The sequence below is a fragment of the Scatophagus argus genome, chromosome 9 (assembly GCF_020382885.2).
Source record: "Scatophagus argus isolate fScaArg1 chromosome 9, fScaArg1.pri, whole genome shotgun sequence".
Lineage (NCBI taxonomy): Eukaryota > Metazoa > Chordata > Actinopteri > Scatophagidae > Scatophagus > Scatophagus argus.
Window position 1 is genome coordinate 25,338,993 of NC_058501.1, and position 24,609 is coordinate 25,363,601.

A 24,609-nucleotide genomic window follows, 5' to 3' on the forward strand; every position below is an offset into this window, starting at 1 on the left:
GTATCCAGCCAGTGAGAGTAACCCAAGTGACAGCACGAGGAGACGATCCCGCGTGGTCAACACTCACTTCAGTTTGTCATTTGCTAAACGATAGTCCGTTCATCCCACACGTTTTCAGTAGCCTGGTTGGCTAAAAGGTTTCTGTCTGGGACAACAAGAGGCCGTGAGAGTCCCGCAGTTTGCTGAGACGTTGCAGCAGGTGTAGAGAAACTCTTTTATCAGAACATAACATAACATCAGAAAACTGCAGCCCACTACAAAGAGCTCAGCACAGCACTTTATTCAGGTCAGTACAAACGAACACTGCTGGTTTGATCCCCGCTTACCACAAATGGCTCATTATCACGTTTCTGAATCCCGCTGGAAGCTAACCGTTAGCCTGATGCAGGGATGCAAAATGGCACCGGAGGCGAAATGAAACATCGAGAGAGAAGACGATACCAACCGGTTCAAACTGGTCGCACAAAATGGCTGACAGAAGAATGAACACAATGAGTTGACCTGTGATGACCTCTTACAGATACACAGTGATGAGTTTCAGTTAATGGTCATTTTAAAATTAGATGTATACTCTGAAACTGCACTCTCCATATTAATACTCATGTAATGCTACTATATAAAAATATCAGGATTTTTCATATGTTGAGACACATTTTGAGGGTTTTTCAGTTCCACTAACAGCTCTGGTCTCATGTGCTGCTCAGGGTGTTTCAGTCCTGGACGTCAGGAAGACGTCTGAACGGACAGATGACTGAAAACTGTCCTGCAGCTGAGACGTCACGGGTTTGAACCCCACCAGTCCGCCAGGCAGACGTGCCGTTAGCGTCCAACTGAACTTGAACTGTTTAATTGTACAAAAAGCAGCTCGTGTGACGTTCTGAGCAGAAACAAAACTACACATCACTTTTTCATTTATATACAGAGACATTTCTATATTTACAGTCAACTTTTATTTATTTGTAAGAGATGAGGAGGAGCTGCAGCCAAATTATTTCTTTATTTTTTGGCTCCTCTAACTTTGCAAAACTAAACATTGTGTTTAGCTTCCTAATACTGCAAATAGCCCAAAGCTCCAGGAAGCAGCTCTTCAGATATGGGGGAAGTTAACCAGACGTAGATTTGTCAAACACCCAGTTAGTCTTCATTCCCGAACTTTTCCCTAAATCTCTTTATCTTGAAGTTGCTTGTTGATGTTTGTGTTTGAGTGTTGAATCGGCTCACTGTTGCCCCTTGTGGCCGTTAGGGTGAAAGCATCCTCTACAACTGTCCTCACTAACCTGCATATGAACTCAGAACCTTAGGGGACAAGATTTTGGTATCGGAAAGGTTCTGGATTCTGTCTGTAAAAGTGACCAGTCACATCTGAGCAGGCTTTGGCTGCATGCAGGTAATCGACTGTCTGGAGAGCAAAAGAGGCAGAAAGTCCTGTATGTGATGTCTTGTTGTTCTGGCAAAGGTGCGTCTGGGTAACGCCCTCACCTCCAATAGTTTTGTGAGGGATTGAGGATGTAGATGGTCCCCAGCAGGCCTGAGAAACACCTGCTTCAGATTCTGGACACATTTACTAATGTTAGCAGTGGACACCAAAGGGAAAATTCTCTTTTGAACTTTGGACTTTCAACCTCTGAGACAGAGAATTCAAATCGACTCTAAACTCTAAACATCTCAGATGCAACATAAAAGATCTGGAACACAGAATGTCAGGAGTGTGTTAACATTTCTGTCTTTGCTCCTTTATTTAAATCCACGTTCTGGTCTTTCAGGTGCACAGTGCGAGTCCTGCAGCTTCCTGTCATTTTCTGTGCGTCGCTTCCTCACATGTTCTTCTCCCTTCTGTAATTTTTGCGGCTTTTCCTTCACGTGTGGTGAAGTCTGAAACCTTCCAGGTCTCTTTTGTTCAGAAATAAAAAACCAACCAGCAGGCGACGAGTCCTCAGGACACGACGACCTGTGACGCCTGCAGAGGAACCTCTTCTACTGTCCTTCATCATGATCTTCTTCTTCTCTACTTTGTTTCTCTCTATACCTCCTCCTTGTCTCTGTCCTCCGTCGTCCTCCTGTCTGAGGAGTATTGTCATTGGCTGTCACTCTCTCCCAGAAGCCAATAGGTGGTCATCTTCCCTTTGCCCTTGATGTCGATCTCTCCTCTCAGCTCCAGCTGGAAGCAGTTGAACTCCAGCAGGACGTCACGGGTCGCCGCCGACACGTGGATCTTCAGCGCTGCACACACAAACACAGGTATGTGCAGGTAATAATGTTTGTATTTGTATTTTCAGACTGCACAAGCAGAATTGAAACATTTAATCTGAAGTAATTTAACTCTTTGACACTTCTGCTTGTATTCTACCATGTCTTACATGGTAAGACATTTGGAACATGAGACATGAGAGCTCCCCTGGTGGCTGGCTGCAGTACAGCTCATGTTAGCAGATGGGACATGAGCCAAACTAAAAACTCAAAGTAAACGTCGGTCAATTGTTCCCAAAGATGGTTTCTGTTATTTTAGGTCATTCTTATCACACCAATTCAAGTGTTCATTTTTCCGATCAATTTGGTTTTAATTATCATTGTCATTTGATGCTATAAAAAGGGGCTGAAATGTCATGATAGACAGCTGAGCACTATTCCTGATTGGTTCATATGGGTGTATGGGCAGGACTCGATACCACGTCTCCACCTCCCGTTCACTGCCGCACACTCTGGCTCCAAATGACGTCACCAGGACATATCAGGGATGTTTTGTCTTCACGTTTATACCGTGGGAGGAAGTGGAGACGTGTCAGCCATCTTTATTTGACCACATGTTCGTGTGCGGTTCTGACCTTCTCCGCTGGACTCCATACGTGACGACGTGTTGACGGTGTCACCAAACAGACAGTAACGTGGCATCTTCAGACCCACCACTCCGGCACACACCGGACCTACAACACACAGCAGGACGGAGGACGTAAACAAGGCTGTTAGCAACATTTAACCATTTTAACCATTTAAAAACTCCTGTGATAACATGATTCTTAATCAAATGTTATGTTGGACTGACTGGATGTTACAGACTTTATAAAAGCCAAAGAAAGGAGAGAATATTTTGACGTGGTGTTTCTCACCGCTGTGTATTCCAATCCTCAGCTTCAGCTGTTCTTCTGGTCGGTGGCGAATCTTGAAGGTTCGGACGGCGTCCAGCAGGGCGAGGGCCATACGGGCGATCTCTCTGCCGTGCAGCTTCCCGTTCCTCACCGGCAGCCCTGACACCACCATGTAGGCATCGCCGATGGTCTCCACCTGGGGGCGCCACAGGACCACAAACAGCAGGTTAGTGTCTGCACACCTCTCATGTCCTTGATTCTGTCTTATCTCAGCTCCTCTCTGCTGCTCGTATTTTTCTACATTTTGTGTATCTTTAACAATCTATTTTAATGTTTTTGATCGAAAGTGTTTAGATGAACCAACCCCAACATTTAAGTGTTGGAGCAGCTACGGGTTCCTGTTCTTAAGAGGTTGATATTTTGGAGCGTAGCGTATTTACACCTGATAAAAAGTGCTTCTCCTAAAATGAGGAATTATTTGAGTCGGTGTTGAAGAAACGTGCAGATTCTGCAGTTCTGCTTTTTTCTCAAAGCCTTTAGAACTGCTGAGTGATTCTGGCGGACACAAATCAACTCAGAGTTTGTGTTTGTGTGGATTTGTCACCTTGTAAACATCGAAGTTGTCGATGATGGCATCGAAACAGGTGTAGAGGTCATTCAGCAGAGTCACCACCTGCACAGTCAGAGCGACAGGACGAGCAGTTCACATACAGCAGCACATATGACGTGTGATGGGGCCGATCTGGGCTCCTCGCTGAGTGTACGTCACCACAGACAAACAGAGTGAACGCTGACTGACCTCCATCGGGGTGCTCTCTGCTGAGATGGCTGTGAAGCCCACGATGTCGCTGAAGTAGATGGTGACGGAGTCGAAGGCTTCGGCCTGAACCGTCTCACCTCGTTTCAGCTGCTCGGCCACTGAGCTGAGGAGGGGAGGAGGAGGAGGCGTCAGTAGCAGTGTCAGTGGTGTGTGCAGCACTGACTGTGGTAGTGTCTGGTACAGCAGTGGTGTGTGCAGCACTGACTGTCGTAGTGTCTGGTACAGCAGTGGTGTGTGCAGTACTGACTGTGGTAGTGTCTGGTACAGCAGTGGTGTGTGCAGCACTGACTGTGGTAGTGTCTGGTACAGCAGTGGTGTGTGCAGCACTGACTGTGGTAGTATCTGGTACAGCAGTGGTGTGTGCAGCACTGACTGTGGTAGTGTCTGGTACAGCAGTGGTGTGTGCAGTACTGACTGTGGTAGTATCTGGTACAGGAGGGCTTCGGCCTTGCGTTTCTCCTCATGATAAGCTTGGGTTCGCTCCTCCACCAGCTCCTCCAGGTTGTTGGCGTACTGCTCCATGCGGGACAGCAGGTTGTCCAGGATGTTGGTCCTCGACTCCCTGGACACACATAAATGGTACAGCGTCAGGTGCGTGCGATGCAGGTGAGCCCGAGGCCTGAACCCGAGCTTGGTGTCGTTTTGTGTCGTCGCTCAGACACTCACTTGTTCTGTTTGCGCAGCAGCAGGCGGATGTGGTTGAACTCTGGCCTCTCTGTGGGCTCCTCGGCCCAGCAGCGCTGCATCAGCTGACCCAGCTCGGGGCTGTGGCTCTGGGGGTCGACGGTCGGTCTGAGGCAGGGCCACTCGCCCAGGACCACCCGGTCCACGATCTCTGCAGAAGGAGACCAGGGTCAGGACAAGAGCCCACAGGGTTCAGTCAGGCCACATTTCGTGGTGCTCTTCAGTGGAAATGATCAGCAGCATACAAACCAACTAAAAACGCCGGGTGGACGGGGGAGAAAAGCAGTGAGGAGGAAAGATCTCACTTTTCAAACAGTCCGAAGGCGGGCAGAAATAATGAGAGATGTGCAGATTTGCTGCAGATGTTTATGCACATGTTAATTCATTCCTTAAAGCCTTAAAGCCCACTTAGGAATAAAACTTACATTCTAAGCGGACTTCAGTCTTTCTTCCTTAAAGACAGTCAGCCTCTGCTTTACAACCAGTTAAGAACCTCCAAAAGACACCTGAACTTGTCATTCATTATCAGTCACATCTGTAATGTTTTATGACTGTTGATGCAGGGCCCCTGAGAGCCTTATGTGTGTTTGAGTGCATTATAACACACTATGACTGCCTCCATAACCCACCATCGACTGGATAGAAGGAGATTTTTAACCCAAAATTCCTTGAAACACACTTCCTGTCTAACTCCACTCTTCTCTCTGTGGTTTGGAAGCAGAAACGTTTCTGAGGCTTCTCAGTGAGTTCGGCTGGGAATCTGAGCCCGATTTAAATAAACGAGGCCGTCTGACACCTCAGTGTTGGCAACTCACATCCTGGAAAGATTTGTGGAAATAAATCTGGAAAAGAAGCGAGTCGTCCAGCTGGCTGATGGTCACTGCTGGCAACAGGTGGGAGAAGAAGAAATTTTCCTCCTCCGTCTGGGCGTAAGAGCTGCTTCACTTGTGCTCCGACTCTAAGTCCCCTCATTCAGTCGTCATCATGACTCCGACTGAAAGGCTCCATCCATCCATCCATCCATCCTGCTCCGGCGACCTCCGCCTCGTTCGCTCCTCTCACCACTTCCTGCTGCCCCGATGGAACGCAGCAGCAGCAGGTTCCAGCACACTCAGGAAAAGCGTTTCAAATGAATGTCACTAATGAAAATGATCCACGAGGTAAAACTGTTCCAGTTAACGAACAGCTGCGTGTTCTTAACATCATTTCTTCTTCTGTTTCTCTTCATCATTTATTTTACTTGACTGAAACGCTGACTTTAGATTATTTACTTCATATTTAATCGATTCTTCCATATGGAGGTTTTGAAAATCTTCCCGGTTTGGAGTGGGAGCTGTGCTGGTATGGTCCCGCTGTTCGAGCTGAGACAGACTCAGTCCTAATGACAGGATGTGACTGCAAACCAAACCAAACCAGGTTAGTCCTGATGAAGACGTTCGATCTGACCTGATGTGATCTGACCTTCACTGAGAGCCTGACAGCTTCAGCACATCCACTGTTTCGTTATTTTCTTCTTCTGTTCTTAGAGATTCTTTGTAAAATCTGTAGCTGAAGCCAAATCTCTAAACCAAACGTTTATTCTGTACTTCTGACTCTTTAAGCTTTTTATTTAATTTATCAAATCTCTGGTTTATTCCTGGAAAAATATTTCCAGTGGAACAAACGTGTTGTCAGCATGCGGACACCAAAGCTGGGTTCTGTCTGTCTGTTTTATGAAACAGGCTGCTAACTTAACTGCTGAGTCATGATCTGGTGATTGTTGCAGTTGAATTGTACTCAGATAACCAATCATCACAACTGTTTCGTTCGTTCTGAAAACATCTGGCGTCCAGACAGGAAGTTTCTGTTTCTGAAGTTACTGCAGTTCATTTACCAGGACCACTAACTGGATCTGAATCCTTCCCCCCGCTTGTCAAAACACAGAAACACAGTAAAAACAATCACTGGAATGAAAAGTGAAAATGATTCCTGGAAACAGGAAGGAAAAGGAAAGAGCACTGACATAAAGATGGCCGACGTGTCTCCACTTTGACCCACAGTTGACTCCAATAAATTCAAACATGTTGTTGTACCGACGCGCTGTGTGTTTTGTACCTTTGGGGCTGAGCGGGTCTCCCTCCAGGTAAAAGGCTCCTCTGCGCAGCGCCACCTCCTGGAGGATGATGCCGAAGCTGTAGACGTCTCCTTTCTGAGTTCCCTGAGGAAGAGGAGACTCCATCCTCAGCAGCTCTGGAGCCATCCACAGCCTCTCTGCAGGGGGGCGGAGGACACAGGAAATGACAGGTCTGTAAGAGGAAGAGTCTTTGGCTGCTGGGGAACGTATTCCCCGTAAATCTCCGTACTGATCTGTGTGCTTTTATAATCCTTTCAGTCAGAGCTGGAAGATGACTGGATTAGGTTTTTGAGTGTTCTTTACTCTGAGGGCTCCTGATCTAAATCAGGCAGGGTTTTATTTAGGCTCAGCTCTGGTTCGTGGGCAGAATCAATGCTGAGCCGCCGTCTGCTTCAGATGCTGCAGTAAAATGGATCAGCGGCTGAAACAGGAACTCACGGGCGTAGTAGGCGTGAGCGTCTTTTCCCGAGTCGTCGTCAGATCGGAAGCTGGACAAACCGTAGTCTGTGATCTTCAGGACGAAGCGGTTGTCCACGACACAGTTGGACGACTTGAGTTTACCGTGAGAGAAGATGACGCTGTTGTGGAGGAAGACCATGCCCTGCAGGAAGAGAGGGAATGAGACGGGACGCAGGCGAGCGTGACGACGCATACGGAAGATAAAACATGACTTTACCTTGACGATGTCGTTAATGAGGGAATATTTGAACATCCAGTCCAGAGTGATGCTGTCGTTCTCCAAGATGTCCTGAACACACCAAAGACAGACTGTTACCAACCAAGCCAGCAGACAGGCAGACAGGCAGACAGGTGAGGACAGGCAGACAGGAAGCTGTACCTGCAGACTACCTCTGGGACAGTACTCTGTGATGACACAGACGTTGGGAGGGTCGATGCACGATCCAATGAACCTGGTCAGATGTTCGTTCTGAACATCTCGCATCTAAACAAACAAACAAACAAACCGCACTCACATCACAGCAGGAAGGTCGGAGAACACTTCACCCCCTCGGCACAGGGGCGAGGAGGTGATGACTGAGCTCTCATGTTCCTTTAAGGCTGGATCTGCCGTGTGTCCTGATGGGGCCCCTCAGGGCGTTAATCCAAAAACGGGCTGTGATTTTCACTCTTAGATTTTGTGTGTCTGGTTTTCACAGCAACAGAAAGCAAGAAAATATTACAAAATATAATATATAGATAACATATTGATTAAAGATTATCTTTCAGCCCTTGTCTCACCTCTGAGATCTGCTCTGAGTCTAAAGACCATCAGATACTCACGTGTTTGAGTTCAAACAGGACCTTCCTGTTCAGCTCGATGCGTTTCCTGTTGCTGTATTTGATGGCCACGATGTTTCCCTGGAAGAAGTCAGAGAGTTAAGACCACTGGGCTTCAAACCACGGATCCAAAACATAATCCTGATCCCAGTCCAGAGAGGACCGGCTCACACATGCTGCGCAGCAGAACTGGTCTAACAGACAGCCGTCAGTCCTTCTGTGCACTGATCAGAAGACAAAAAGTGAGTGTGTGTGTGTGCGTGTGTGTGTGTTCTGCAGTGCAGAACTTTAGCTGTAGAGCTTAACATAAAGAGGCTCTGAGGAGCAGAGAACAGGCAGTTATTTACATGAAAATATCCGTCATTGCAGCCTTCACGTTCAGTCCAGTTTCCTATCAGCACAAAGCACAGGACTGACGCACTGACCTTGTAGTATCCCGTCTTTGCAAAAACCTGCAGGACTCCATCTCCAGTCATGAGGGAGCCGTAGTTAGAGCCTCTCTGGAGACAGACACAGGATCAGTGGGTGAGTGAGTGTGTGTGAGTGTGTGTGTGTGTGTGCGCGTGTGTGTGTGTGTGTGTGTGTGTGGACGTGCTGACCAATGACAGTGTCATCCTGCTGCCGCTGCGCAGCACTTTGTCCATGTTGCTCATTTGGATGTCGTCCCATGAAATCCTCCAGAGCTGAGCCACCAGCTCCCTCTCCAGCTTCATCCTCCTGCAGGGAGACGCAGGTTAGCAGGCGTCATCAGACCGTCCCCGCCTGCAGACAGCCACATCTGTCCCTCGTGTCTCACTCAGAGCAACACAACACATTGCACGACTGCTTTCACAGGATGAACAGGAATCCACAAATACATCTGAACGCACATCTGAACACACGTGCTCAGCATAAACATTAGCTTTTTGCCTCGATCAAACCTCTGTGGGAAGCATCACACATCCTTCATCCTGAGCTGTCTATAAACATAACTGAGACAGAACATGATGTGCGTTTCAGAGGCTGCAGCAGATGTGATGTGTTCAGCCACTCGCTCTGCTCGCTCACGCTCACGGCCACGCTCACGCACACACACACACACCACGGCTTTGCTGCTTAGGAAACTCTGTGCACAGAGACGTGTGGGTGGAGAAACCCTCCGTCAGTGCTTCACGAAAGCCGCAGCTGCAGCTCCCACCTGTAGATGAAGACGGTGACAGTGAGGGTCATCGTGAAGATGAAGAAAAGCACGATGGAAACCATCTGGTGGATGGTGATCGTCTCTGTCAGAGAGAGAGAGGAGCTGTTTAATAACCCCTGCCTCCGCATCCCATTCAGATTCATAAACTATAACATCACAGTCACAATCAAGCAATGAACGAAACGAAGAAAACAAGTGAAGCAAATGTAAGCAGCACAGGACAGGTGTGCACGGCTGAGGTAAACCTGAGCGCGTTTGGCCCACTGACTTGCGAGGCAGATCGGGTTGTCGTTCTTGAAGCCACAGACGGGGACATCAGGAGGACAAACTCCACCCAGCCAGTGCAGGGTGGTTCCAGGCACAGCAGTCAGCTGCTCCTCCAAACTGTTGTACACCAAAACCATCTGCAATGAAACCACGACAAACTGCGAGGTGACGCAGACGCAGACGCAGACGCAGACGCAGACGTGACACTGACCGTTTGGGTCTCTGCAGGTGACGCTTTGCTTTCAGCGCTCATGCTGACCTCCAGCTTCCTGTCCGTGGCGTTAATGCCTTGACTTTAGGATTTTATAAAAATACAACAACAATATTGACTGAGGTTCTAAAATGCAGTGTATTTATAAAAATAACTCTGCAGACGGCTTTCCAGAGGACGTATCATCACAGGGAGAGGACAGGGGACGGACCTTCAGACGCACACTGAAGGACAGGAGCTATTAGAGAGTGTGAGGGAGGTGTGATGGTGGGAGTGAGAAAGAGAGAAATCGTGTGTGAACAAATAAATATGGGCGAAGGCCGAGGACATCCCACCCGTCTGACTGAATCCTGTGAGGTTTCACCAGTTCAACAACACGTCAGCCTTCACAAACTGGAAGTTCTGTCTGAAAACCACTCGACGGCGACGGTAACTTCACTTCCTCATCTTTAATGTTTGACAGCCTTTTAAGGTTAATGCTGACAGCAAGAAGGTCTGTGAACCACACTCATATGGGAACAGGACATCCTGTGTGTGTGTGTGTGTGTGTTGACCTGGAAGGCGCTGGTGTTGGTGTCGATCATGTCCCACAGGGCGAAGTCTGTCTCTCTGTCCCCGTTCTCGTCCAGCTGGACGACTCCTGTCACCCCTGAGGACCGAGAACAAACACTCAGTACGTCACTCACACCTGAAGGTCCAGCGTGTGGGACGTAGTGACATCTAGTGGTGAGGCTGCAGACTGCGACCAACTGAACCCCCCGTCCTTCGTCCTTCTCAGTGAGCGGCGTGAGAAACAGAGAGAAGCAACGCAGAGAAATAAAGGAAATCGGATGAACATTAAAGGTTCATATCAGTTCACACCACAGGGACGAATTATTCTGTATTTTGTCTTTTCAGAAGGCAGCAGAAGGCAGCAGGGGACAGACGGGACATCAGTTATCGTTTTTATGTTTCTGTTCCTCACAGCTCATAAAGCTGACTTCATTACATATTTTTACTTCAGTAAAATTTCAGTGTAGTATTTTAACTTGCAGCACAGTATTTTCACAGTGTGGTATCAGTACTCGGTGGTACTGAAGTGAAGGAGCTGCTGAGGTTTGGTTGCATCTCTGATGAAAAAATGAAAATAACCACCAGAGGTTAATTACAGCCAATTAGGAGCTTTGTGTGTGTGTGCGTGTGTGTGTGTGTGGACACAGTCACATTGTGAGGACCTGCCTTACTTGGACAAAATGCAAGTCCTCACCATGTAAATCTTTAAATATTAGGGTGAAGAGTTGCTTTAAGGTGATGTGCAATAGAAAGTGATGGAAACATGACTGTGTGTCATCAGAGGTTAATTACAGCTCATTAGCAGTTAGGAGGTTTGTGTGTGTGTGTGTGTGTGTGTGTGTGTGTGTGTTGGGCCACTGAGACTCAGGTGACTCATATCCATAGAAACAAGGTAATTAGGGCTCAGCAGAGAACAGGCTGCGATTGGTCAGAGAGGTCAGATCAACCATCAACACGTCACATGCTGCACTGCATCAGTATGCCCACACACACACACACACACACACACACACCTGGTTAATATCTAAATGCAGAGCTCAGTGTGTGAGCGGGAACAGCAGGGCAGCTGGTTTGGTTTGGATGACATGTCACCTGGTGATGTCAGGAGGGGGCGGAGTCAGAGTATCACATAATGAGACAGCGAGCGGCGGTCAGGTGCCTTTATGTCAGGGGATGACATTTAGAGACGTGCTTATTGGACACTCCTGCCGCTGAAATGTCAGAGCACTGAGAGATGATTAACCTGGACCGCACACACACACACACACACACACACACACACACACACACACTATGTGCTGCTGTAAACTTTGAGTTTTATGTGCTCCTGGTAAGTGATGTATTGCTTTCCAGGAATGAGGGTGTGTTTATATTCCTCTGTGTGTGTGTGTGTGTGTGTGTGTGTGTGTGAGAAAGAGAGCAAAAGGCGAGTGAGGGTTAGCATTTACAACAAAAAACAAATGATTGATCTGAACGGTTGCCTTGTGGACCCTCCCTCCTCGCTCAGAGGAGGCGAAACCCTCCGCTGAACTGCTGGAGCCTCGCGTTAGCATCACATGAACTCTGTGTTGTGTTTTCACACAGAAGCAAAACTGCAAGTTTTGTCCTCTGAGCAACACTGACTGAATTCACCTTCTCTGAAAACGCCAGGCAGAGCAGCAGTGAATGGGAGCTGAATGCGCTCTGCAGGGAGGCGGGGAAGGATCGTACACGTGGACCTCCACAATCAGAGCAGCTGCGAGAACACAAGAAGCCATGATGGAAATTGGCTCTGGGCTGCGCTGGAGGAACAAACCACAGGGGCACCATAACGGCCTCTCGAATCGCCGTTCACCACGTCTGGAACTGCTTCCTTCAGAGTGTGCGACTGCGTCAGGTGGCGGCACAGTTCGAAGGCTGATACAGACACATGTGTAAACAAACCGCAGGCCGCATTGTGCTAAGCGAGAGAACATCGTCCGCCGAACCACATTAGAGTCTGAGAGTTCTCTAATGTGCACGCGCTGACATCACACAGGTGGTCACAGGTGAAACCACTGATGATAAAAGATGAAAGTGAAGCCAGTGGTGAAGTGCTTTAAACCCACATTCTCTGCCATGGCCAGCAGGGGGCGACTCCCCTGGGTTCAAACAGAAGCGAATGTGAGCTTATGAGAAAATGAGCTGACCTCTCAGTCGCTTTATGACTTCAGTTAACAGTTTGCTGATGTGTTCACGGTCTCAGTCATTAGCTTCAAGTCTTTTTCAACACAGCGCGATGTTCATATCGCAAATTATGTTCCCGATTAGAATCAAACATACCGTAAAGCAGCTTATTCTCAGACAGATCCAATCAGGGTGTCCTCCCCAGCTCCAGCCACTCACCATCAGACCACTTCCTCCTTTGCTTCTGCGCGTCAGCGGTCATAATTCACACGTGCAGCTGAGGCTTCCGTCAGTTTGACCAGTGATGGCTACAACAACAGGTCTGCTGTAATAATCCCAATCCATCAGGCGCAGCGCGAAGCCGCCGTCCATCAGCTAATGGAGCGGAAGCAGCAGAGGGACAGGAAGCTGTAATCTGATCTCGCTCTCGCTTCTATTCATGGCCTTCACAGTCAGCCTGCCGCCCGCCTCACATGTCCTCTTTGTCAGGGACATTATCTCTCTTCAAATCTTATTACTGCCTCCTCGTTCTCACCTTCTCCTTCTCTTCCATTCACACACACTCGCTCTCGTCCTCCTCACGCAGGATCTCGGCCCATCGGCTTCTATTAACTATTAATATGAATGAATGAGGCTTAGTTTCAGTGTGGAGGCAACAGAGAGCAGGAAATATCCACAGACAGACTTTAGAACAGTAAATATAACGTCTCATTTATTCCAACAGTTGGGTCATTTACGCAGCGAAGATAATCACCAGGAAATATTAGTGCAACAGTGTGAGGACAATAACGGACCCGTCTGTAAACTTTAAGCCATTTTCTCACTGCAGTCAGCAGAAAACATGAACAGCAGGAGAACGGCGATGCATGTGGGACGTTACCGTGACAACAGCCATTGTGTTAGCCGTTAGCTATTAGCCAAACTACCTGAAACGATTAGAAAATCACTGTGAAGTGATGGCTAGTAACAGAGATATGTTGCAGGTGCTGATCACGTGTGATGCTTGGGGTGGATGAGAAAGCGAACAGGACGCTGCCGTCCCTCAGTCTCTCCGGGACGCTGAGCTCAGAGAGCACCAACACTCTTTTAGCTGCAGCCATCTTTGCTATCAGAATGCACTGATTTGATTGGCTGAGAGGATTTTGAAAAACCAGAATGTGATCATGTTCAATAATTTGACGCTGGTCATCAGCAGCACAGCCGATCAGATGAGCGGTTCACAACACGTTTGCTGGACAGACAAACGGACAGACAGAAGCAATCGAGGGAGGCTACTCACTCTGCCCTCATGTGTAGACTCTTTAAAGTATTCATGAGCAGGCTCAGCTTCTTTTTTCACGGTTTCTGAAACAGTTCAGTGTGAACCAAATGTGCTGGTCGTCTCTTTGCTCGGTGCTTTGTTTCTTTCACACCCTCTGCAGGACCTGTTGATTCCCGCCGGGTCTGTTTCATACAATTAACTTCACTTTGCGTCTGTTAATAGGAGCCTGTTTTGGTGCTAAAGCTGAAACCTGTTGCCTAGAAACCAGAATCACCTCATCCTGCCTCTAAATCAAAGATTAGAAAAGGATGACAAATCTCATTATGACATCTGTGCTCTTCCATCACACAGAACAGGTCCATCGCAGCCAACCTGTCAGAAGACAGGGCTGATCTACGGCAGCCTGCAGGAGACATCTCCCCTCCAGGTGTCCACCTCAGCCAAAGCAGGAAGACACACTGTCATCGAAATTTAAATGTCCTGTTGACTGCAGGTGAGACAAAATTATCCAAAGATGGCACCTCTTTGTTTGCTGACTCAGCAATAATAGATTCGATTAGGAAAGTGTTACTGAGAGAAGGGCCAATAAACAAATAATCACAGCCTTCTTTACTCAGCTGTTCTGGAGACGCTGAGGGACTGCAGGGACGCTAACAGACTCAGTGTAAAGGCCACGCAGTGATGGATGTCCACAGCAGAGAAAAGAGAGACGGGCAGACGGGTGGAGATAGGAGACAGACAGAGGAGCAGAGGGCCGCTGGGTGGAGGAGAAACAAGGACGAGAGCTCCGGCTGATGAGGACAGGAGGCTCTGGTTTCACACGATTAGATTTCCAGGCTATTTGTGGGGGGTCTCTCCTCCCCCCCGCCGTCCGTCTGACAGTGAAGAGAGAAGAGAAATCAAGGGAGGACGGGTGAGGAGCAGGAGGCGAGGACGTCGGTATGATTGAGTGACAGAAAGACGACCAGAAACAACAGAATAGACAGAAAATGAAGGAAGGCCGAGAACAACCTGAACCCTAAGCAGCTCTGTCCTTTCACTCATCAACTTATGTTTTATCTTTCATATTACCAGTAAGCACATAATGAACACATGCAAGAGGGACAAGCCCAGCCTTCAACTCTTAAAGGGACAGTTCACCCCTGTAGTGCTGTTTATCCATCTTATCGGCGGTAGAGATGTCTTCTCTGGATCTGCGCTGACATTATTCTGAACTCGTGGGTCTGTAACATAAAGTGATCTTCACCTCCTCAGGGGACCACGAATCGACAGCGAAAGCCACGTAACTCCAGTCGTTCATTTTTAAGATGGCAGACGACGGACAACAGGGACGAAATGTGAAGGGGATTTGTTTATGAACACTGCAGGACGCGTCTGTCCACAGTCTGTGGTTTCTTTAACCTGAGGTCAAGCAGAGTGAAGACAGCAGCACAGACACTAACGAGGGACGGATGGATGGAAAAACAACGAAGTCTGAAGATGGATGGACAGACATGAAGGGCAGGACAAATAAGCCGCATGGACACGTGTGACCTGCAGTCACCTCCAGCTTTCCATCCGGACGACGAGGGGACAGAAACACCCTGATGCAAACGGGTTTTTGAGACCCTGTTGGTCGGTCTGGGTGTGTGTGGCCTCTTTACTGACGTGATGCAGATCTACTTGTCCTTTAAGTTAGGCTTAACTTTCTGCAGCCAAACTCAGACACGACTCGATAATCTAATATGATAATAATAATAATAGTAATCTTTGGCTCTGAGTAAGTGACTGGCAGGAAATCAGCCAGAAATCCCAAACGAATCACAAGTGAACTTTGAACCACAACAATCTTATTAAATCCTGCTGCTGACATTAAGTCAGCGCTGTGTTTTCCTGACTTGGGGAGACTCATTCAGACTTTCAGCAGAAAGCTGCTGCTCGTAGTTCCTCCCCTCACTGGCTGTCTCTTCAGGTCAGGACTGATTCTTCTTATGTCTGCTCAAACTTTCTGTTCTTGTCTTTACTTTCCTGTCGTATTTTTACTGTGTTATACTTGGATTTGCACTGGTACTATGCCTCTTGTGGAGCACTTTCTAACCTCGTTTAAAATCAGACTGTCTGCTGAAACTGATCCGATGTCCCGGGGCACACGTCCAAACTCCCTGCAGTTCTCAGCTCTGATTGGCTCAGATACGTTCACCTCTGACAGCAGTGAGAGTCCAAATAAAACTGAACACGCTCCGAGCTTCCTGTTTTCAAACACAGCCACGTGCCTCCCACCTGCATCTTATTAATAGACACTTGAACGCAGCATCAGGATGAAGTGGAAACGATTCCAGTCACATCTCATCCAGCAGCAAACGGAAACGTGCTTCCAGGGAAGCCAGAGAGCCGAACTGAACGGGACGAGGAGGCCGAGAGCCGCCATTTTCTTTCCTCTCTCGGCTTCCTCTCCAGGAGGGGAAACATCTGCTCATCCCCACAGAAACCAGAAGACCACTGATCAGTCTGTCTTCATTTATTATTGAAAGGCATGGAATGTATCGAGTGAAACCAAAGCTGGATGTTTAAACAAAGCCAAGGTGCATCATAAAACAATAAAGCTGCACCGAGACTGACTCAAAGTCCCCGCCCGGGACCGAGGCCTCAGAGAACCTGAACGAGGGTCGGTCTGGCTCTGGTTGTGTCTCATTTCGCTGACAACATGAGAGCGACTCAGCAGTGAGGAAGCTGTGGGGGTCAAAGGTCTGAGCGAGGTGACGACGGATGAAGCTGTGAGATGATGGAGGAGCAGGTAAGACGATCTTCCTGCTCCACCTTTCTGACATTTATAACGTGTAATGAAAGTCAAATAAAATGAAGTAACTCATTTTTAAAATCGTGAAACAGAGCGAAGCAGTGAGGTCGTGTGGGGGTTCACTTCCTTTTTGCTTTCATCATCTGGTTTGTGTTTCATGAATGGGACAGTGTTGGATGAAGCTTTAATTCAGCTCGTCTTTCTTCTCTGCGACGTCAGTATTTCCTGTGACAGCAGAGGTCGGAGGGCAGAGCCGTAAAGATAAACCCTCCCGTCTGAGGTCGAAATGATGCATGAATCTCTGCAGAGCTCGTTAACTTAACAAAACTCAGACCTCAGCACGCCGACGCACTTCGTACCACACGCTTCAGCCACGATGAAACATTTCAAACTGCGCGAAAAGATGGTGCAACACCCTGAGATCCTTCCTGGACCCCAAGCACTGTCTACTACCGTGACAGTAGACTGTCTGGTCGGTGTTTCTGCTCAGGCCTGAACCACTCGGGGGTCCCAACCCTCAGACCTTCTCTGCTCCCAGAGGCTGCACATAAATGAGTTCTTGTTTCCTGCCGAGCTGATATCAGAGCAGAACATGCTGTACATTCTCAAAAGGTTGATTAGGAAGTTGGCATTAGCTGAGGGGCCAGCGTTACAGATAGGAGCTTTACGATAAGCTTTCTAAAGATGGAAATCCAACGCAATGAGACCAGGAGGAGTCAACAACAAAGCTAACAAAGTCGAGCTCCACCAGCTGAACTTGCACCTGAACTGGCCTGAAAAGATCTGACAGTCAAGATGGCTCAATGCAGACTTTTCATAAGGTGTTGGAAGTAAATGACTGAAAGATTATTACTCATATTATTGTTTTCGGTTTCATCCAAATCCGTCTTTCTATCAATAGAGGGTACTGATAGAAAGACGGATAGAGTTTTGTCCTCCAAACAAATTCAAAAAATATCAATCTATGAGTCCAACCACAATTAACAATCACTGACTGACTGCTGATAACACAACATAACAACTTGGCATTTCCATGAAGGAGTCTGTTAGAATCAGCGCTCGTCTCCACTGATTAACTCGGCGAAATCAAGAAGCTGAGTTTCTGCTGATTAGCGCCACATTCTCGTTAGCCAACGCCAACCTTATCAAAGCTTCTCAAACAGCTGGAGGAGCCAGATGTTGGAAGGCTCACAGACAACACGCCGGGAGACATCTGACATTTTTCTCTCTAGAGAAGCAAAAGATGTGTTGTGATAAGACGCGAGATGACAGAGGACACCTGCATGTCATTCAGACACGTTTAGCTGAGACCAGGCTGACACAGACGGCCAACAGCAGGGATTTTATTTTGACTGATTAATCAAACATATGAGTTACCTGAATACATTTTAGGAACAGAATAACGTATTTAAATATGAAAGACAGTTGGAGCTGTCACATATGAAAACCTCAGCAGCTCTTCACATTAGTGTGACCTCAGTGTCAGCAGCCATTTCAGTCGTTTCTTCACTGCTCATTCACTCTTCATGTTAAACCTTCAGCGTTCATTTAACTCTCAAGTGTGAATGAAACCGAGTCAAACCACTGACTGACATTAGGACAACAATAGGCTCTGTTGTCCCGCTAAAAAAGAAAAGCATTAAGCAAAAGAGACTTGCACCCTGGTATAATACTGAGGTTCGCAAATTAAAGCAAAATGCACAAAAACTTGAGAGGAAATGGCGTTCCTCCAAACTTATTGAATCTCGCTCAATCTGGCAAGACAGTCTTAGATTATATAGGAAGGCCCTACGGACTGCCAGAGCAGCCTATTACTCAAAATTAATTGAGGATAACAAGCATAATCCCAGGTTTCTCTTCAGCACTGTAGCCAGGCTGACAGAGAGCCATAGTGCTATCGAGCCTTGTATCCCTGTGACCCTCAGCAGCAATGACTTTATAACCTTTAATGACAAGATTTTAAACATTAGAGACAAAATTCAACACCTGCTGACCTCAGCTGGTACTGACCTACCATCAAACACTAGCGTCTTAGAACCAACAGTAGAAACAGATAATCATCTTGACTGCTTTTCTCCTACTGATCCCCATCAGTTACATTCACTTATATGTTCATCCAAGCCAACAACATGCCTCTTAGACCCCATCCCTACCAACCTTCTCAAAGAAGCTTTACCCTTACTTAGCACCTGTCTATTAGACATGATCAATTGGGCAAATATTATTCACCCTTTACATGCTCCCTATCGTGATATTATTAGGAAACACCCCATACGTTTTCATCATTATGCAGATGACACACAATTGTACTTGTCAATGAAACCAGATGAAACAAATCAACTAGTCAAACTTCAGGCATGTCTTAAAGACATAAAAACCTGGATGACTTACAACTTCCTACTTCTAAATTCAGACAAAAGTGAAGTCATTGTTCTGGGCCCTGAACACCTTAGAAACAAATCATCCAGTGATATTGCAATGCTAGATGGCTTAGCCGTGGCCTCAAGCTCCACTGTGAGGAATTTAGGAGTTATCTTTGACCAGGACATGTCCTTTAACTCACACATAGCGAATATTTCAAAGACTGCTGTGGTCCTGCTTGAAACCTACTGCGATTACTACCATTTAGTCATAATCTATTTTAATTCTGTTACTGCTCTGCTGCAGCTGCTACTATTATTACTGTTACTAATACTGTTATCATAATCACCGTAGTACCTCCTGTATACTTCATTATCTACAGTTCCAGTGTTTCTAGTATTATTATTGCTGCTATGCATCTCTGCTTGTGTGCTCCTTCTCTCACGCCCCACCCCACTTCTCTCTCTCTCTCCTTGTCTGTCTGTCTCTCTCTCTCTTTCTCTCTCTCTCTCTCTCTCTCTCCTTGTCTGTCTGTCTCTCTCTCTCTCTCTCTCTCTCTCTCTCTCTCTCTCTCCTTGTCTGTCTCCCTCCCTCTCTCTTTCTCTCTCTCTCTCCTGCTCTCTCTTTCTCTCTCTCTCTCCTTGTCTGTCTCTCTCTCTCTCCTGCTCTCTCTCTCTCTCTCTCTCTCTCTCTCTCTCTCTCTCCTTGTCTGTCTCTCTCTCTCTCTCTCTCTCCTGCTCTCTCTCTCTCTCTCTCTCTCTCTCTCTCTCTCTCCTTGTCTGTCTCTCTCTCTCTCTCTCTCTCTCCTGGTCTGTCTCTCTCTCTCTCCTGCTCTCTCTCTCTCTCTCTCTCTCTCTCCCTCTCTCTCCTTGTCTCTCTCTCTCTCTCTCTCTCTCTCTCTCTCCTTGTCTGTCTGTCTCTCTCTCTCTGTCTCTCTCTCTCTCTCTCTCTCTCTCCTTGTCTGTCTGTCTCTCTCTCTCTCTCTCTCCCTCTCTCTCTCTCTCCCTGTCCTTGTCATTTGGTGTCACAAGGAACACAAACTCCCGTTTCCTAGGTGACCCCCACTTAACCCCACAACTTAAAGCTCGGTGGCCATCATCCAGACGCACGAGGGACAAGGACAAACTGTCTTTTCTCAGAGCACTCAGCCTTTACTGTGCAGCTGCTCCGAGCGCCTGAAAATACCTAAAGTTTACAGAAAGGCACAACAATCAAATATTAGTTTGGGTGAGACTCGTCACTTGGAGGAGAAGCTTGTTTTTATTTCATCAGACAGAAACATCAGAGCAGAGACAGAAAAGCAGCACAGCGTAGCATGCAGTTAGCTACCGAGCTAATGTTTTCATTAGCGCTCCCCAGCACTTTACTCTGCCAGGAAGGCAAACACAACGTGGACTCGGGCCTGACCTGGTGAAAGCTACTGCAGAGGAAGAAAAAGAATCAATGCAAACCATACGAAGGTATAAAGTCACACTAAAATGCTGAAATTGCACCAACCGTGGAAGGTTCGGTTCCACATCCTCTCGGTGACGTCTCTGCCTGCGGGCCGACCGCCGGACAGCGACAAGGTCTCGTTCAGAGCGTGAGTGTAGAGCATCAGGCCGTCGTAAAAACCTCCAGCTATGATGTTCATCTGGAAGACAGAGAGCAGAACGAAATCCCTCTCACCGTTTCTTCATGTCAGGCTTTAACAGGTTTCATCCTTAGGCTCTTTCATCATCTGCTTTTCCAACAGACGTGGAGAAAACAAGGTGTTTAACCTGTCGTTTAACGGGTGGATCATCAGTCACGTGACTGCAGCTTGGGATCCGTTTGTTCCTGATGCTCCTGGTTTCCTTTGGGGTGTCCTGTTTCTGTGTGTGTGTGTGTGTGTGTGTGTTTTAACCACATTAGCATCCCCTGTCTGCTGCTGGTGAACTGCCAGACAACCTGCCTACTCATACACATATGGTGACTGATAAGGGACAAACTGTCCCGTAACACGTTTGATCAGATTAGTTAGAAAGGAGCGTCCTGGCTGACCTTTTCGGCCGCTGGCAGGTGGATTTTCTCCTCTCTGGACGGAGCCAGACCGGTTTCCCGCTAACCTGTGTGGTATCAGTCCTCTCATGTAGAGGATGGATTATCGCACAAACATCACATCTGTCACATCTGTCACATCTGACGCTGGTTCAGAAATGCGCTGCAGACTGGAAAAGCTGCCACACTGAGTTAAGCCTGCAGTGTTTTGTTAATGTGAGATCAGATGACATGCAGCATCACGTGTCTGCTGCTCTGCACACCTGGACACGTTTCCGTGTGTTGTTTCAGGCTCAGTAATGTGTAGGACGCACACACACGTACACACACGTCTCTTCCTATCCTGATGTGTTTCATTAAACGCTCCTCCTCCTCCTCCTCCCCTCTGCTTCACCGACGAGGGCGTGCTGTTATCTTCACAGTCTGATTTTGCTCTGCTCGCACCGACAGCAAACTGTCGCTTTCAGGCCGACTGTTGCATTAGTTGAGTTTAATTTCAGGTTTCATTTCGGTTTAACTGAACAAAAGCAGAAGATGAACTGATCTGTGAACATGCAGCTTATTTTCACTCAACAGATGAACCATTTCCTCCATTTGCACCTGTTTGTTAGAGAAGAAGTGCAGTCAGCAGCTGTTAGTGGAAACCTCGTTCAAAGACGTCTTCGTCCAGGGACACCATCAGGACGCGGTTTTCATTTCCACCCGTCTCTCCACACGATCTGCACACGCTCAGTCCCAGCAACACAACATGTGCGAAAGCTCAAAGTGAACAGAAGAGAAAAGCTGCTTCACCTCCTGAAGAGCTGCTTTCGCTTCCCATCGTGTCATCTTTATGTGAGGTGATAACATCAGCAGCAGTCAGCCGTGTCGAGCTGCCTGTGTGTGTGTGTGTGTGTGTGTGTGCGTGTGTCTGAAGTGACAGGATAAGATCAGCAGACTGAATTAGCTCTGTAAACTGAACCGGCTCGCTCGTCCAGCTGAGCCGACAGCTCTGATTACGCTAATGACACATTTGCATCATAATGTCTCTTTTCATCCACACCTCGTTGGTGTTTTTCTGTCTTGAAATTGTCAGGTTCATCATGTTCAATAACCTCATTTCCTCTGTTTTTAATGAGATCATATTTCATTTATTGTGCCCAGTAGCAGTGAGGCCTGAGGACGTCGAACGCTTCACGCTGTCCAGAGGATGAACGCCGATGCAAACGCGTCACGTTTCCTCTCATCGTGTGATCAGCTGCTTGTTACTTTACACATCAAAGTCTTCTCTTTTGCTTTCTTTTTATTTCCAGATTACTGAAGCAGCAAACAGTGAAAACATTGTAAAAATGTAACAATATTTATTCTAAATATTATTCGTAATTTGTCTCATGATTACACGTAAACCGGAAACACAAGTGCAGTTTAAACTAGTTGTCATTAGCGCTCACACACACACACACGGATGGTCACGCACGCACACGCACGCGCGCTCGCGCTCGCACACACACACACACACACACACACACACTCCTCACCAGTGAGTCCTTGATGGTGTAGTTGAACATCTTCTTGGCGTCCGTCCTCAGGTTGCTCACAAACTCTTTGTACTCGGGGTTCTGAGGCTCTTGGTACGTCAGGATCTTCACGCTCTGAAAACAGGAAGGGCAGGATTTTAAAATAACTGATAACCTTTAAGAACAGAGTTTACGAGGAGCTTTGACAGACAAAACAAAAGCGGGACGCTCAGGAAGACAACATGGCGACAGAAAGCCACACAGAAGGTCAGATAAGGTAAAACTAGAAGACAAAAGATGCAAAATGCAGAACAAAATAAAAAACAGAACAGAATAACAAGACGACGTCATATAAAAGCAAGCAATTAGATTAAAGAGTCACTGATCCTGTCACAGTTTGAAGGTTCACCTCAGTTAGTTTCCTGTTTTATTTTGTAGGTTTTCTTCTCTTGTGTCCCATTTAGCTTTTCATTTCCTGTCTTTGTCCCTTTTCCCTCCTGCTTTGATTGCTTGCTCCGCCCTGATCGCTCTCACCTGTGTCTCGTCCCCTTGGTCTACATACACCTGTGCTCTCCTCGCGTGCGTGTTTGTCTGTTTGCTGCCTTCCTCACCATCTCTGTGGTGTTTGGAGTGTGTTGTGTGTTGTGTGTCGTGTGTCGTGTGTTGCATACAGGCTTGTATGGGCTCAGCATTTCTGTCAGGCTGAGAGAAGCTTTAAAAGCGATCAGTAAAACCTTAAAATCAGCGCTGAGCTGAACAGGAAGTCAGAGTCTGTAAGGGCGTTCAGGGCTCTCACAGATTCTGTGCTAATGGTAGCAGGACAGCATGAGGACTTTGTCTCGGTGTCCCACGTCTGCATCCTGTCACGTCAAACACAGCAGTGAACCAGCAGAACCTCCCTCATTTCCAAACTCTTCTTTAATCTGCTCTCAGACCAGCATTTGTGTAATTCAGTTCAGCGTCTGTGAAATGTTGCTTTGAAGCCCAAATCAGTCATGAAACTTTGGACGACAGAAACTCAGCTGTGATTTAAAATGTTTGCTGAGGGAATGAAATGAGCAGATTTCTCCTCAGAAAGAAAAGGAGAATCTGTGGAATGAAGGGACGAAGACGTCCGTCCGTCCGTCCGTCCTGTCGAGGGAGAAACGGGCTGAACGCGGCTGCACTCGGTCAGCCTGTTGTCTCTCCAAACACTCTGATGTTATTCGAGTGCAGCTCCTCCTTTGTCGTCCGCACCACAGCCCGGCTCATCCTTCATCTTATTTAATCTTTATTTACCGAGACAGGCGGTGCTTCGCCCTGCTGCACCTCCTCCACCTCCACATCACCGCTGCTGTTAATGCCCCACAAATATGAAGTAAAAAGTACAAAACCTCCCTCAGAAGTGCAGGGAGTGAAGTATGAAGTCAGTGTCCGAGTCTTTCTGTCCATATTAGCCTCATGTCTTCTGAGAAACCATCAAACCTTCCCCGTCTCAAAGCCTCACCTGCTGATCGCAGGTGCTCAGTCCTAAACGTTGTTCCTGTGGTTTATCATGGACAGGAAATGACTGTGAGAAATGTCCATCTGAAGCCTGCACCACAAGAGGACAGCTAGCAACAAAAGACAGCTGGACTCCTTAATGTTTAGATGCAGTACACGTGGTTCAAGTGTCTAACAGGTGCGATTCACGATTAAAAAGAGCACCTGCTGACACGAGTCACCGCAGGCCGCTCACGTTGCTCACGTTGCTCACGTTGCTCACTTTGCTCACTTTGGTTTTGTGGTAAAGTTCCATTAAATTCACTTATTTCTTGGCATTCTTTGGCTGAAGGTCCTGTGTGTGCTGCATTTGCGGTTAGGGTGTCGGACCCGTAACCGGTGGATCGCTGGTTCGATTCCCCGTCCCGGTGTCCATGGCTGAGGTACCCTTGAGCAAGGTACCTAACCCCCACTGCTCCCCGGGCGCTGCACGCGGTCGCCCACTGCCCCGGGTTTGCTGTGTGTGTGTGCACGTCACTTGGGTGGGTTAAATGCAGAGAACAAATTTCGTTGGAGTGAGTTCCCTCCAATGACAAAATATGTCACTTAACTTATTTGGCTGCTTTAACCTTAATGCTTAATAAGAGTCCAGTGAATGCAGCGTGTTGCTTTAAAAACATTTTTAAAGACAACTTCTGCAGGACACTTCAGCCAGTCTGCAGCTTCAGAGGACCGTTGCCTGAAGAACCTGCTGAGAAAAATTAGTTCTTCGGTATCTGAGAATACGTGTGTGAAGTTTCCTGTTTCCTCTGCAGTTCGTCACGTCATGTGGAGCTGCAGGGAGAAAAGTGAAAACACTCCACAGCCAAGAGGCAAAGAAGGACAGAAATCCGTCAGTCAAA

At 47.4% G+C, this 24,609-nt stretch overlaps 1 protein-coding gene and 1 long non-coding RNA gene across 4 annotated transcripts in view; one reads left to right on the forward strand and one right to left on the reverse strand.

Annotated features, from left to right (window-relative positions):
• Nucleotides 1-264: 264 nt before the first annotated feature.
• The window catches only part of LOC124064284 (atrial natriuretic peptide receptor 1-like), a 49,117-nt gene continuing 24,772 nt past the window's right edge, over nt 265-24,609 (reverse strand). For both annotated transcript variants that reach the window (XM_046398592.1, XM_046398591.1), the window contains exons 4-22: nt 22,268-22,381; nt 20,229-20,364; nt 10,191-10,285; nt 9,427-9,562; nt 9,156-9,240; nt 8,578-8,695; nt 8,404-8,478; nt 7,982-8,059; nt 7,539-7,643; nt 7,377-7,448; nt 7,139-7,301; nt 6,682-6,837; nt 4,570-4,738; nt 4,319-4,465; nt 3,883-4,006; nt 3,688-3,756; nt 3,105-3,279; nt 2,823-2,921; nt 265-2,220 (exon numbers count right to left, since the gene is read on the reverse strand). In XM_046398592.1, the coding sequence (XP_046254548.1) occupies nt 2,075-2,220; nt 2,823-2,921; nt 3,105-3,279; nt 3,688-3,756; nt 3,883-4,006; nt 4,319-4,465; nt 4,570-4,738; nt 6,682-6,837; nt 7,139-7,301; nt 7,377-7,448; nt 7,539-7,643; nt 7,982-8,059; nt 8,404-8,478; nt 8,578-8,695; nt 9,156-9,240; nt 9,427-9,562; nt 10,191-10,285; nt 20,229-20,364; nt 22,268-22,381 (2,262 nt within the window). In that variant the 3' untranslated portion in view covers nt 265-2,074. The remainder of the gene's footprint in view (nt 2,221-2,822; nt 2,922-3,104; nt 3,280-3,687; nt 3,757-3,882; nt 4,007-4,318; nt 4,466-4,569; nt 4,739-6,681; nt 6,838-7,138; nt 7,302-7,376; nt 7,449-7,538; nt 7,644-7,981; nt 8,060-8,403; nt 8,479-8,577; nt 8,696-9,155; nt 9,241-9,426; nt 9,563-10,190; nt 10,286-20,228; nt 20,365-22,267; nt 22,382-24,609) is intronic.
• Nucleotides 2,088-22,270, forward strand: LOC124064285. 2 transcript variants are annotated; one of them, XR_006844244.1, is made up of 7 exons: nt 2,088-2,238; nt 2,657-2,959; nt 3,127-3,309; nt 13,946-14,087; nt 14,198-16,367; nt 21,327-21,589; nt 21,897-22,270. It is a non-coding gene; the product is annotated as an uncharacterized LOC124064285 (long non-coding RNA). The 2 variants fall into 2 exon arrangements; XR_006844245.1 differs by having other exon boundaries at nt 14,212-16,367; nt 21,362-21,589.